The following is a 12,813-nucleotide window of genomic DNA, read 5'->3' as shown; positions in this document are numbered from 1 at the left end:
AGAGGTGAAGGAGCCAGAACACAGCAGTCCTATAAATACCAAAAGCTGGAAAGCACTGTGTAAATGAGTTTTTCATTCCTGCCTTCCTTTCTTATTGAGATTTTTCAGTGTTCTGAAAAATAACCCTGAAAGATCAGAGAAGCTGTGCATGAAACTTCCTTTAAAGCAGTTGTGATCTGAGGCAACCATTAGCAAAAATCCCTCAGACTTATTTAATACTTTTTCGGAAAAAGACAAAATCCCTATGGTCTGGGAAGTGGTTCCTCCAGGTCTGCTCGGTGCCAGGAGCCTGGGGCTTAGGTCATCATGTTCAGGAATTTGCTCTCCTCAGCTAGGCTGGTGAGCATGGAGCTCATGTCTCCAACAGCCATGTTGCTGATACCTGTGGGGATGGTGGGGAGGGTCAGGGAGTTCCGGGGGGTGGTGAGACGGGAGGAATTCTGGGAGAGACTGTGGAGGAGGCTGGGACTTAGGGCATCCGAGAGCAAGCTTGAGTGATCGCCATCATCCATAATGGCATCAAAATCAATCTGGGGGGCCTCCAGGAGTTGGGAATCCACGGTGCTGGACACCTGGTTGACCCCTGGCGAGGGCAAGGATTGGGGCTTCATGCTGTCTGGGCAGGCTTGAGTCTGCATGACCTGGCAGTCCACATGGCTCCCCATGCCTCCATTCTGCTCATACATGTGGATCTGGCCATAGTAGTAAAGCAGGCTGTGGTCCTGGGCTCCGTCTGTGTCCTGTTGGGGTGGCTGTTGGGGTAGAGGCACCATAGTGCCCATTGCTCCCTTGGGCATGGCCTCTGTTGTCTCCTGACTGGCCACTCCAGCAGTCATGGCATGGTCAGTGGCCCTGGCATAGGCCAGCTGCTGCCCAGCACGCACCCCACGGTGGCGGCTGGCAGGGCTAGGATCAGGGGGTGGCCGGGGCTGTACTAGGCCAAAGCTTGATGCAGTTGCCCCCATCATACCCTGCTGGGGCTCCATAAAGCCAGGCTGGTGGGAAGGTAGAAGGCTGGGTCCCTGGTGGTAGCCCTCCTGGCTCACAGTGGCTGCCAGGTGATGGCTCTGCTGTGGGTAGTTCTGGGATGGGAAAGATGGGGATGCTACAGCCAGGGTGGAATTGGGGACCCCAAGTTCTCTGTGGCTGCTACCTATCATGGCTGGCTCTGCAGCAATGTCTCTTTGCTGAGGGAGCACCAGGTGGCCTGGCTTGGCTGACATGTTGCTACAGGATGGAGAGAACTGGTTCAGGGCTCCTCCCATGGTGCTGGGGCTCAGCTGGGAGTGAGCTTGGCCATAGTTGGAGTGGGGGCTTGCTGCAGTGGTCATGCTGGGGCACTGGCCACCTATGGATGGCTGGCGAAGCTGCTGCATATAGCTTACCCTGGATCCAGAGTGGGGCTGCAGGTGTGGCTGCATGCTGTCCAGAACCCCTGGGCTAGACTGCAGCCCCTGTTGACTGTAGCTTGGGTACTGGCCAAGGGCCTGTTTCTGTGGCACCACAACCAAATTGCCCTGTGGAAAGGGCAGAGGCTTCATCTGGCTAGCCAAGACGTCCATGGTGCCTGAGCTCACCTCGTTCCATTGCACAGGCATGTTGCTTTTGTTCAGGCTCACAGGTGCCCCATAGCCCAGTTGGCACCCTCCCAGCACGGGAGCAGAGGGGCTAATGTTGGAGCCTGCCACCACCATTCTACGCTGGCTGTGTAATCCCGGACTGGGCAGCTTGGGGTTCTCCGAGAAGCCGGTGCTTTCGGCGGGATAGACCTGTGGGCCACTCTCCTCCAGGGTGCCGCTTGCACTAGCCTTAAGATACTGCACCACATCATCGGGCAGCACGAAGTCGTCCTCCGGCCCCGTGCCGTCCACCTCCGCTGCCAGAGCCTCCATCACAACGTTCTCGCTGATGCTGGGGGGGCGTGGTGAGTTTTCCACCATCCGCTGAAGTTTTCCACCATCCGGACGCTGATAGGACTGCAGGCCAAAGGCACGGCGCTCAGCGCACTGCAGCAGCGCGCCCGGGTTCACGTTGCTGGCGCTGTGGAAGCGCTGCACCCGCGGGAGAGCTGTGAGCTCTGGCCGCCGCACTGGGTCGCTGGCCCGCCGAGCGCCGTGGCCCAGCACATCATGGGCGAAGGCAGGCGCCGGCCCAGGACAGCCAGGGGCCGGGCCGTCGCTGCCGCGCCGCGGACCCAGGGCCCGTGGGCATGGCGGCAGTAGCGTAGGTTCCAGCGCGGGCGAATCGAGCAACGCCAGCCGGGTGCGCAGGCTCATGCGCTCTAGGCAGGGCAGGGGTGTGGGCGGAGGCCCACCGGTGGCAGCTGCGTACTTAGCCCGTAGGCTGTACTGCTGCGCTGGAGTAAGGTGCAGTGGTCCCGAGCTGCTGCCACTACACTGGCTGGCCTCGCTGGAGCGCCGGGACGCATCGGTAGAGATAGGGTCATAGGAGTCGGCAGAGCTGGCGTTGTGGGTGCGGCCGGGGCCCAGGGGTGAGGCTTCGCTGGAGCGGCGGCTGGAGAAGTATGGGGAGATGCCGGAGGAGCGGCGGCTTACGGTGTAGGCCGAGCTGACCGTGCTGGTGGAGCTGTCTCGGCGCTCCTGCAGCTGGCTGAGCATGGTCACCTCACTCCCAGGCAGCTCGGAAAGCCGCGGGTTGGGCAGCAGCCCTGCTGGCCCACCGCTGCTTAAGTTTTCTAGGATGGCGCCTGAGAGGAAGGAGAGAGGTTAGCTCCGAGATGGGGACAGTGATCTGCCTACTTTACACATGCTGGACCTGCAGCTGCGGGAGCCATAGAGCAGTGCCCAGTGTACAGCAGGGACTCAATAAACATTTTGTGAATATAAAGAAGGAAGGGAGGAACAACAGTGAACAAATGAGGGCACTTATTGTTAAGAGTGGGCCAGTGAAATTCAGAAATCCTGAGTACTAGTGTTAGCTCTACCACTGCCTAGCTGGTCCTGTATTCTTATTTACATATGGCCTTCAGTTTCTCCAGCTTTGGAATGTGAAGATAAAACGTGCCTTTCTGTGGGTTGGGTTACTGAGAGAAGGAGAGGAGGAGCCCTGGGGGGGAGGCCTGGTATGGAACCTGTACCTCATGATCTGTGGACACCTGTTACCAGTTGGGCTCCCTGGGAGGATGCTCCTGGGACCCACACTTGTGCTTGGAGCAAGGGCAGCAGGAGTGGGGAAGAGAAGAATGTTGATGCAGGTCCTGAGGATGGCCTTGGCTAGTCTCATAGGGAACCCCATTTCTGTGCTATGCAGAGTTGGGCCAAGATGGCCAGGCTGTTATACCCTGGCACTGATCAGTCCTTGGATGTGTGCTACCTCAGGAAGGGGCATGACCTAGGATATCTGCAACCAAGATGATCCCTATAGTGCCTGAGACTTGAAGGCCATCTGCCAGTAGTCTGCTGACAAATCCTTCCTTCAAGAGGTATCTAGGTAGAGCATTAGTGTCTAACACAATGTGCTGTAGAGCAGAGTAGGGGCTAGAGGCCCTGGTGTGCTGGTGGCCAGGACAATGCTGGGGTAGAACAATCAGGAAATGCTCACTGAAGACACTTGCCATCTCAAAGCCTGGCCATCACTTTGTGAGGCAATGCACAGTGCTGCTTCCTCTATGCGGTCCCTCCTGCTCTTTCCCAGCTTTCTCTTCCTCTGAATGCCCTAACCTTAACTTGTCTTTGGTGCTATTAATTTGTCCTGCAGTCAACTGTGCATGCATCTGGTAGCATGGCCTCTAAGACCAGTATTATACTGCTTTTCTTCCTAGGGCCTTTGGCACAGTGTCCCACAGCAGGCACCCAATACATGACAGAACATGTGGACGAGGAAGAAGATAATGTGAGCAGGTCTGTCTGTTTAGGGCTCATGTGAATGCAGCATGGTTTAGTGGAAAGAGAATGGGCTCTGGACCCATACCACCATGGGCTCTACCATTGATTTGGGAGAGGCACTTTGACAACTCTGAGCCTCAGTTTCCTAATCTGTAAAATGGGGTTGGTAAGATCTATCCTACTATGGGCATTCAGTGAGATAGCACATGGCATCTGGTAGCTCTGTACCTCTGCCCTTGGCTCTGCCCCTTCCCTGCCCTGGGCCCACTTACCACTTCCTGGGAGGGGAGGCAGCTTGGTGGTCTGGGTGTGTGGAGCTGGCCCGGCCCATGAGCAGGAATCCTTGAGCGACTTCAGCTTCTCCTTCTTGAGCTGCTCAAGCCGGTGCATGGCGGTCATATGTTTGCGCAGCTGCAGACCACCAGCTGAAGGGGCAGCCAGGGCTGGGGCATTGGCCCCTGGGGGCATATCATCCAGTGCTGTCATGTCTCCCAGGCTCCCAGGCCCCGTCCCTGGCATCTCCACACTGCTGTCATTGTTGGGGGCATTGCCCAAAGGAGAGGGCTCACTGCTGCAAGATGACTGGGCCCCGGGGCTGGACTGACACAGCTGTGAGGGCACAGTGAGAAGGTATAGACTCGGGGTATGAAGATCTGCTTATCTTGCACCCACACCTATACCCATGGGGAACACTGACACATCCAGGGAAAGAAGCTGTGCACAGAGGGGCTTTCAAAGCACCATTTGACATTTTTCCATGAGATGGTCAAGTCACTTCACCTCTCTGAACCTGAACTGCCTCTGCTGCAAGGATAATGATGAATGGAAAGCACCCAGCATGAAGAAGGCACCAATACCATTAGCTCCATAACTCCATCTGTGTGCTTACACTCTCCCAGCCTGCATGTGGGCTAGAGTTTAGCCTGTTGAACTTGAAATGTTTGGCCACATTGAGGCTGTGACCCCTGGAGTCTGCACAGTCTGATAAAGTTGGCATGAAAGAAGACACATAAGCATTCCCAGCAATAACCATGTGTTGCACAGTGAAGTTAAGGACAAGGAAAGCCTAATGACATGGTGCCTTCTGCTAGTGTGGGAATGTGATCACAACAAGCCAAAGGCAGGTTTTTGGGAAGGAGAGGATGGTCAGGAAGGGTTGAAGTGCTGCATGCAGCCACTGCCCAGATGGCTACTGCGAATGGCATGTCACCTGGGCTCCAGACTGGTTTCTGTTTGGCTGACACTTATGGAGGGAGGTGGGTGGAGTGGGGCAGAGAGCTCATCCCATGCACACATGGTGTGGAACCATAGACTTCCCATTATATCTCTATCTACTGGGATCTCAGATCTGGCAGCCCAAGTGAGGCTCATTTCAGATGTAGCAGCTCTGGGCTCATGCATAGGTGGAATGCCCCCAAAGTCCAGGCCTTTCTGCAGTACTCCTGCTGCCCAGGAGACATTTTCTTTCCTTGGCACTTAAGATCCTCTATAGGCCAGCCCATCCCACCTCTGCAGCCTAAACTAACAATGGCAGTCCTCTGTCCCCACTGCTTTTGGCACCAGCCAGCTGCATCCCTGCTAGAACCTACTCTAATGGTCCCACCTGATGACCCTCCCGCTGGCCTGCCCAAACCTATCTTCCTGGGTCCATGTCTGCTAGAGGGCTGGGATTGGGGTCAGCACAAGGAAGAAAACTCCCAAGTGGAGTGAGTGAGTCTCGGGGCCTAGATGACAAGACAGTTTCCGTCCCTTGCCCCACCCTCACTCACGCCGCAGCCCCCCGCACCCACCCACCAGGCTCTCCGCTCACCTCAGTACTGTCTATCCTTAGGGGAGGTACAGTCGGGGAAAAAGGTGGAGACAAAGAACAGGTGGTTAGAACAAAAGGAGTTCAGGCCAGAGAGGCCTGGGTGCAGAGACAGGACAGAGGGGAGGGAAGTGAGCAGGTGGTGCTTGTTGGAGAGGCAGACACACAGGAGCCACCCCATCCCATGCAGATGGACCCCTAGGGGGCAGGCACATGATTCCCATCTCCCACAGCCCTGCCAGCAAGGGCCAGGCTACAGATGGAACAGGATCCAGGACAGATAGGTTCTACATGAGGCCCAAAGTGAAAGGAGGAGGGAGACCAGATTGGAAAAAGGGTCATTGTCATGCCCTGGGGCAGAATGCCCAGCTATAGTAGGGGCCACAGACTCTGAGTGGGGTGATAGAAGTGCCCTGCTGCCAGCTGGGGAAAGGCTGCATGGTCTGGGGACACAGCTGCCAGCTCTGCTTACCACGGAGCTCTCGGTCTTGATGGCTTTGATGTGCAAGCAGTCCTCCACGGCCTGGCTGGTGTTGGTGGCTTCAGTATTCTCCTCAGGGCCCCGTCTGCCTGTCTTTGCACTGGCCTCATTGTCTCCATTCTCCTTGAGCAGTGGGGCACGGAGGTGTACATCATTTCGCTGCTTTTTGGTGACGTGAGCGTCTGGGCCATGTACTGTTTTCACATGCTTCCGAAGTGAGCTAGGGTCCGTGTATCTCTTGGTGCAGCCTGGGATCTTGCAGATGTAGGGTTTCTAGAAAGACACCCAAGCCTGTTATGGATCAGGGATATAGATGGGTCCTTCAGGTCCTCTTGAAGTCACCCATTACTTCACAGAGGTTGGCTGGCAGGGTCGGCATGGCTCTGCCATATTTATAGCCAAAGCCCTTTGGATGGAGCTGCAGCAGCCCCAGGATTGCAAGAGCGCGGCTCCCTCTGGTTTGACACCTTTTCCTGTACAGAAGTGCAGGGTTAATGTAGCTCCTGCCACACACTGCTACTGCTGGGGAGAAAAGCACACATGCCTTGGTGGTGGGGGGGGGGGGCTCACCATGTTGCTTCCCCTGTTAACAGTACACTGGAGTTTTTCATATGAGATTGTGCTACCACTCCCCTGCTTCTCTGCTGAGGAAAGAGAGCCTCACAGAGGCAGAAACTTGCTCAAAGTTCCCAGTAATGGGATGAAAAACCAGGTTTTCTGAATCTGAGTTCTGGGCTCATAGACACACATGTGTACGTGTGTGTGTGTGTATCTACACACTTGGCATACACACAGACCTCTCCAAGGCTGCCTGTTATCTGTAAGATTTCAAGGAATTCAAATATCTCTGGGGATTCCTCATACTTCTTACAAGCATTGGAGCAAAGGCCCTTTTTAATCTTCCAGAAACACTTTTATTCCCCCAAGTCTGCCTGAGTGACAGAAATTGAGTGGTTGGGTGGGTCTTGGAGGTGAACGCCACAGGTACGACTGGCTCCTGCCTGACTTTCCTTCCCAGTCTCTCAGCCCTGCCAGAGGCTCTACTTACCTGGAGTGACTGTGGCTGGGGGCTGCTGCCATGGCAGACCCATTCAGCACTAGCAGCCAGAGCAGCATACTGCTGGCTACAGAGACCTCTGGGGAAGGGACTCAGTAATGCAGTTGTCCCAAATCTAACCCCTGCCTACTGCAGAAATGATGACTTTCAATCTTGGTGGCTCAGGAATATGAACCCATGCCCTAGGATGTTTTCACAGCTACAGATGAGCCAGCATTCCTAGGTTCCAAACCTATGGCCCGACTTAGAAGCTGCATGGTGCTTGGGAGAGTGATTTCATCCCTTCAAGGATAAGGAGACTCTTTAGCTGCTCTAAGAGGACATCCAGCCGTGACTTTGGCTTATGTGGACAGTGTGGTGGCCTTAGAGTGGCATGCTACTGTATTTATTACAGATGAGAAAACTGAAGAACAGGGAAGTAAGTCTGTGGAGGGGTCTTGCAGACCATTTCATCAGTTCTCTCTCAGAGAAGAGGAGGTAGCCCAAAGAGGGTGACTGCCTTGCCCACAACCTCTCCACTGGACAGTGGCTTATAGGACCTCCACCAGGTCTCTGTGCTTAAGGCCATGCAGCAAGTCAGTGGTGAGTAAGGGCACCTGGGCCATCTACTGGCCTACAGATGTCCAGAAGTCACTGGGGGATTTGTTTACAAGTATGTCAGCAGGCTGGTTGGTACCTCATTGGAGTGGGTGCGGTTCTGATGCTTGGCGCGGTCGGAGGCATTGGAAAAGGCCTTGTTGCAGCCCTCGTGCTCACACACGTATGGCTTCTCCCCAGTGTGGGACCGCAGGTGTGTCTTCAGGTTCTCCAGGCGAGAGTAGGCCTTGGAGCAGCCCTCGAACTGGAATGAGGTGGGGTTGGGTCAGTGAGAGCTCAATCCCACACCAGGAACCTGACCCCAGTGGCTGGCCTGCACCCCTCCTTCCTCCCTGCTGGAGCACCTAAAGTGTGGATTGTCGCAACGCCATTTACTTCTCTTTCTGATTATAAGATGACATATGGTCACTATAGTACAAACAGGAAAATGAAAACTACTGGCTGCCCAAGGACAGAGCTGCCAACATCCAGGTAAATCTCATTCTGGCATTTATGCAATCCATCCCCACACACTTCTTTAACACAAGATTGTGGGAATCTTCCCGTATCACTAAGCACTTTTTGTAAACTTGGTCCTTAACTGCCACCCAATATTACTCCCTACATTAGAATTTTTCTGTGCCTGTAAACATGATGATCCACATGTTTGTCAACAGAAGAACAGATAAACAAAATGTGATACATATGTACAATGGAATGTTACTCAGCCATAAAGAGAAATGAAGTCCTGATAGATGACCATTGGAAACATGGACATGGATGACCATTGGAAACATTGTGCAGAGTGAAATAAGTCAGTGCCCCAAAACTACATTTTATATGATTCCATTTATATGAAATTTCCAGAATAGCCAAATCCAAAGGCAGCAAAAAAGATTAGTGGTTGCTAGGCCTGGGGGGAAAGGAAAAGGAGAGGGACTGCTAACAGGTATAGAGTTTCTTTTGGGGTAATGAAAACATTCTGGAATTAGCTAGTGGTGACGGTTGTAAAACTTTGTGAATATACTAAAAATCATTGAATTGTACATTTTAAAAGGGGGAGATTTTATAAATGAATTATATCTCAATTGAAAAAAAAAAATCCTCACCAACAAAGGTAGCTGTGGTCCAGTGGGTGAATGGTCTTGGACACCACTGAATTTAAGAAACAGCCTGATTCTAGGGATATTAACATGAGAACAAAATGGATGTCTCAGAACCAATGATGTATGGTAGTTCACAAAGAGGCTGTCCCAGATGATTCAGCCACCACCACATCATTGCATCATTGCATCCCTGGACCACTGCCCTTTGAAGGGGGAAGTTTCTATATGTCAAAATTGGGAAGACTCACCTGTTATAATACAGCCTCAAATTCTGTTGATTCCATAAGGGGTAAGGAGGGTCTTATCTTTGAACTCACTCTGTTTTTAAACTCAACCATAGTGGCTTTTAACCCATCACTTCTCAAGCTGGGAATCGCCAATGAAGTTTGTCCTGTGCAAGGACAGGCTGCATGGTATGTTGGAGACAGTTCCTCTGCCCTGGACTTGCCCCACCATGCCAATTGTGGGGTGCAGCTGGGCCTTGGGGCCCACAGTGATGAGGATGCTAGCATACTCACCTTGCAGATCAGGTGTACATAGCCAGAGAAACCAAAAGTCTAAGACAGCAGCTAGGTGAAGAGCTTCTAGACTCAGAAGGCAGAAACCCAGGAGAGAGAACTGACAGAGGGCAGGAGCAGACAGGGACCCAGCCAGCCAGACCTGCTCAAGTAATGAGCCCACTTCACCCTAGGTTTGCCTTTGCTCAGACATGTTCAAACAAGAGCAACCTCATCAGGCTGATGATCCTAAACTTGCTGCTGTACGTAGGGAGTCAGGGCAGCAAAAGGGCTGCACTCACCGTGCACTTGTGGGGCTTTTCGCCTGTGTGCCGGCGCATGTGCACCACCAGCATGTACTGTGCCTTGAAGGGCTTCTGTTCCCGTGTGCAGGACTGCCATCGGCACACAAACTCCTTCTTCTCCCCATGAATGTGATCGTTGTTGATGTGCTGTGGGGAGCAAGATCGTGGAGAGGTGAGCCCAACCACTCACCCCCACCCCAGGCCCCACCTACTGCAGGTTGCCTACCCACCCCCACCCCAGACTCTACCAACTGCATACAGACCACCCACCCCAAGGAGCCCAGATTACTACTTGATAACCACTAACTTCAGTCCCCACTGCCCCTATTAGGTGTAGACCACCCACCTCACTGCTTGTCCCCCCTACTATGTGCAGATCACTCACCTCATGGCTCACTCTACCTACTATCTGCTTACCATTCACCCACTGAACCACAGCCTACCATGAGCCTGACTACCCACATCATTAGCCCTCTACCCTACTATGCATAGACCACTTGCCCCACCGGTCCTAAACTCACTATTATGTGGGAGCACTCACCTCACTGCTTACTCTACCTACTATGTGCAGACCATTCACTCAACATGACCACCACCTACTATATGCCAGGTTACATGCACTTCTTCCAAATAATAGAGTTCCACGTGAATTATCATTAGTTGCCATTAAATGATAACCTACTTTGTGCTACTTGTTTTGCCTGCATTTTCCAATTAGTCATCAGAGTGATCATCTAAGGTGCCCACCCACCCTAGTGGGGCTCAGGGGCCAGCTTTGTGGTGAGGCAGGTATGCCCATGCTAGGTGCACAGGAATTCTCTTGTGTGCTCGCTCCTACTGTTTCAGAAATTTTCAAATAAAATTTTTCACTATACTGGAAACAAACGTACCCTCACCTTTCTTTCTGACAGTTGAGTCCCTGAGATGATGGCTTTGTCTCCTTATCAGAGGCCCAGGAGAGTAAATAGCTGGGCTGAGGTCCCTGGCAGGAAGTGTGGATGGAGCCTGATCTGACCCTTGTGGTGAGCGCTGGGTACTGCAGAGGCCACCGTAGGCAAAATGGCTCAGGAGAGCAAGGGGGGCAGCCAAGGGTAGCCATAATTGACCTGCCAGCAACTGAGCCTACCACATATGGCCTGTGGGGGGTTCACCTCTCAAGGGCTAATGGGAACACTGGGCCTTGCTGGGAAGCCTTTTCTGAAGGAATAGTCCTTAGCCCATCCCACCATGCTCCTGGCCAGGAACATGGAGCGAACTTTTCTCTTTTTTCTGTCCCTGTGCCCATCCCTTTGGGTCTTTTCCTTGGGCTGATCAAAGCCATGCTGTCTATGTGGCCTCCTGGAAGTGGCTTCTTCTATGACACAGGGCAAATGTGCCACCAAAGCTTTCTGTCACACATGAGCAAGCAGGCTGTGCTTAGTAGACCTTTTGGTTGTTAGTCACTTGCTTTGATTATTTAACTGAAGGCTGCCGTCCTCACTTGTATAGGTGAAATTGCTGCCTCTGAGCTTGACATGGAGTCCCTGGATGATGCGAAAATTAACATGCTGGGCCGCTAACTGAAAGGTTGGAGGCTTGAGAGTCCACCCAGATATGCCTTGAAAGAAAGGCCTGGAAATTTACTTCCAAAATATTGGTCATTGAGCACAGTTCTACTCTGACACACATGGGGTCATCATGAGTTGGAGCTGACTCAACGGCTCAACTGGAGCTTGGCATGTGTTGGTGTGTGTGCAAGTCCTTTATGACCTTAATCTTTTGGTCTGCTTATTTCACTGAGGAGAGTGGAGTAGGTGGTATTAGTCATTTACACAGCAGAGTGAAAAAGTAGATGGTCCTTCTGGTTTATCTCCTACTGGGACTTCTTTCTAAAGGTCACCAGGAAACTTCTTTCTGGCCCAGCCAAGACCCAACTCTTCCTCTTCTAGCTCCCTCTTAGTTTGAAGGTCCTGTCCTGCCTGTATCATGGGCTTGCTGCCCCACAAGGGATGGCAGGAACGTTGAGATCTTAGAGGTTTCCTCTTCCCTTCCCCAAGCCCCCATCCCCTTTCTTCTTCCTGTTCACAACTACCTATCCAAGCTTTCACTTCCTCTTGCCCACTCACACCCTCACGACTGTCCAATATAGTAGCCACTTGCCACAAGTGGCTGCTGAACACTTCAATGTGGCTGTTCTAAACTGAGACAGGTTGAAAGTGTCAAAGATAAAGAATGAAGAAAAGGATGTAAAACAGCTCAAAAAATTTATTTTATATTGATTACATGTTGAATAGCTTGGATATGTTGGGTTAAGTAAAATACATTATTAAAATTTACTTTACTTGTTTCTTTTTACTTTTATTTAATGTGCTCCTAAACCCTAAACCAAACACACTCCATTGCCATCAAGTTGATTCTGACTCTTGGTGACCCCATGTGCTATAGAATAGAACTGTTCCATAGGGTTTTTGGTTTTACAGAGACAGACTGCCAGGTCTTTCTTCTGTGGCACCACTGGGTGAGTCTATACTGCCAGCCTTCTGGTTAATAGCTGAAGGCAAACCATTTGTGCCACCCAGGAACCTAATGTGCTTCTAGTAAAACGGCATATGTGGTTGATATTTGTGGCTTGTGCTATTTTGCTGTTGGGTTGTACTGCTGGAGATCTCTGCAACCCAGAAGGCTGTGCAAGCACTATGCACCTAGCCACTAACTGGCAGTACCTCACCCAGAAGACAAAGTTCCATTGATCCACATCTGGCGCAACTGACCCAAATGCATGCATAGAAATGCCAACACTGGAGCAAGTGAAATCTACAGTGCTTTCAACTTCCAGTGAAAACATATCATATTAGCCTCACTTTCTATTCTGAAAGTCTTTTGAATGATAAAAATGCTCCCTGATAATGCCTTTCATTTTTCTCTTATTGGTTTACTTAGCAGCAAATTGTTAATAATCAGCCAAGAGCTCTGTTCACCATGTGCCTGCTGCCATCCATTTTCCCAGGTAGCAGAGAACGCAGAGCTTGGCAAAGAGGCCGGCTCCTCTTGTGCAAATGAGTCTGCTCTACCCAAGGCCAGGTAGGAGGCCACCACCCCACCCACACCCAGGGACACAGGGGCCATGCTAGGGGCAGAGCTGGGCACAAGTAGAATTCTG

The 12,813-nt window shown here is 52.1% G+C and overlaps 1 protein-coding gene across 1 annotated transcript in view; it reads right to left on the bottom strand.

Annotated features, from left to right (window-relative positions):
* Nucleotides 1-296: 296 nt before the first annotated feature.
* The window catches only part of GLI2 (GLI family zinc finger 2), a 316,026-nt gene continuing 303,509 nt past the window's right edge, over nt 297-12,813 (bottom strand). Inside the window, exons 9-13 of the mRNA XM_042780483.1 lie at nt 9,672-9,821; nt 7,867-8,031; nt 6,125-6,406; nt 4,118-4,454; nt 297-2,707 (exon numbers count right to left, since the gene is read on the bottom strand). Coding sequence (XP_042636417.1) covers nt 297-2,707; nt 4,118-4,454; nt 6,125-6,406; nt 7,867-8,031; nt 9,672-9,821 — 3,345 coding nt within the window. The remainder of the gene's footprint in view (nt 2,708-4,117; nt 4,455-6,124; nt 6,407-7,866; nt 8,032-9,671; nt 9,822-12,813) is intronic.

This window comes from Orycteropus afer, unplaced genomic scaffold (genome assembly GCF_000298275.1).
Source record: "Orycteropus afer afer isolate SDZICR_OR568_19922 unplaced genomic scaffold, OryAfe1.0 scaffold00004, whole genome shotgun sequence".
Lineage (NCBI taxonomy): Eukaryota > Metazoa > Chordata > Mammalia > Tubulidentata > Orycteropodidae > Orycteropus > Orycteropus afer.
This window is presented reverse-complemented; position numbering and strand designations above follow the sequence as displayed.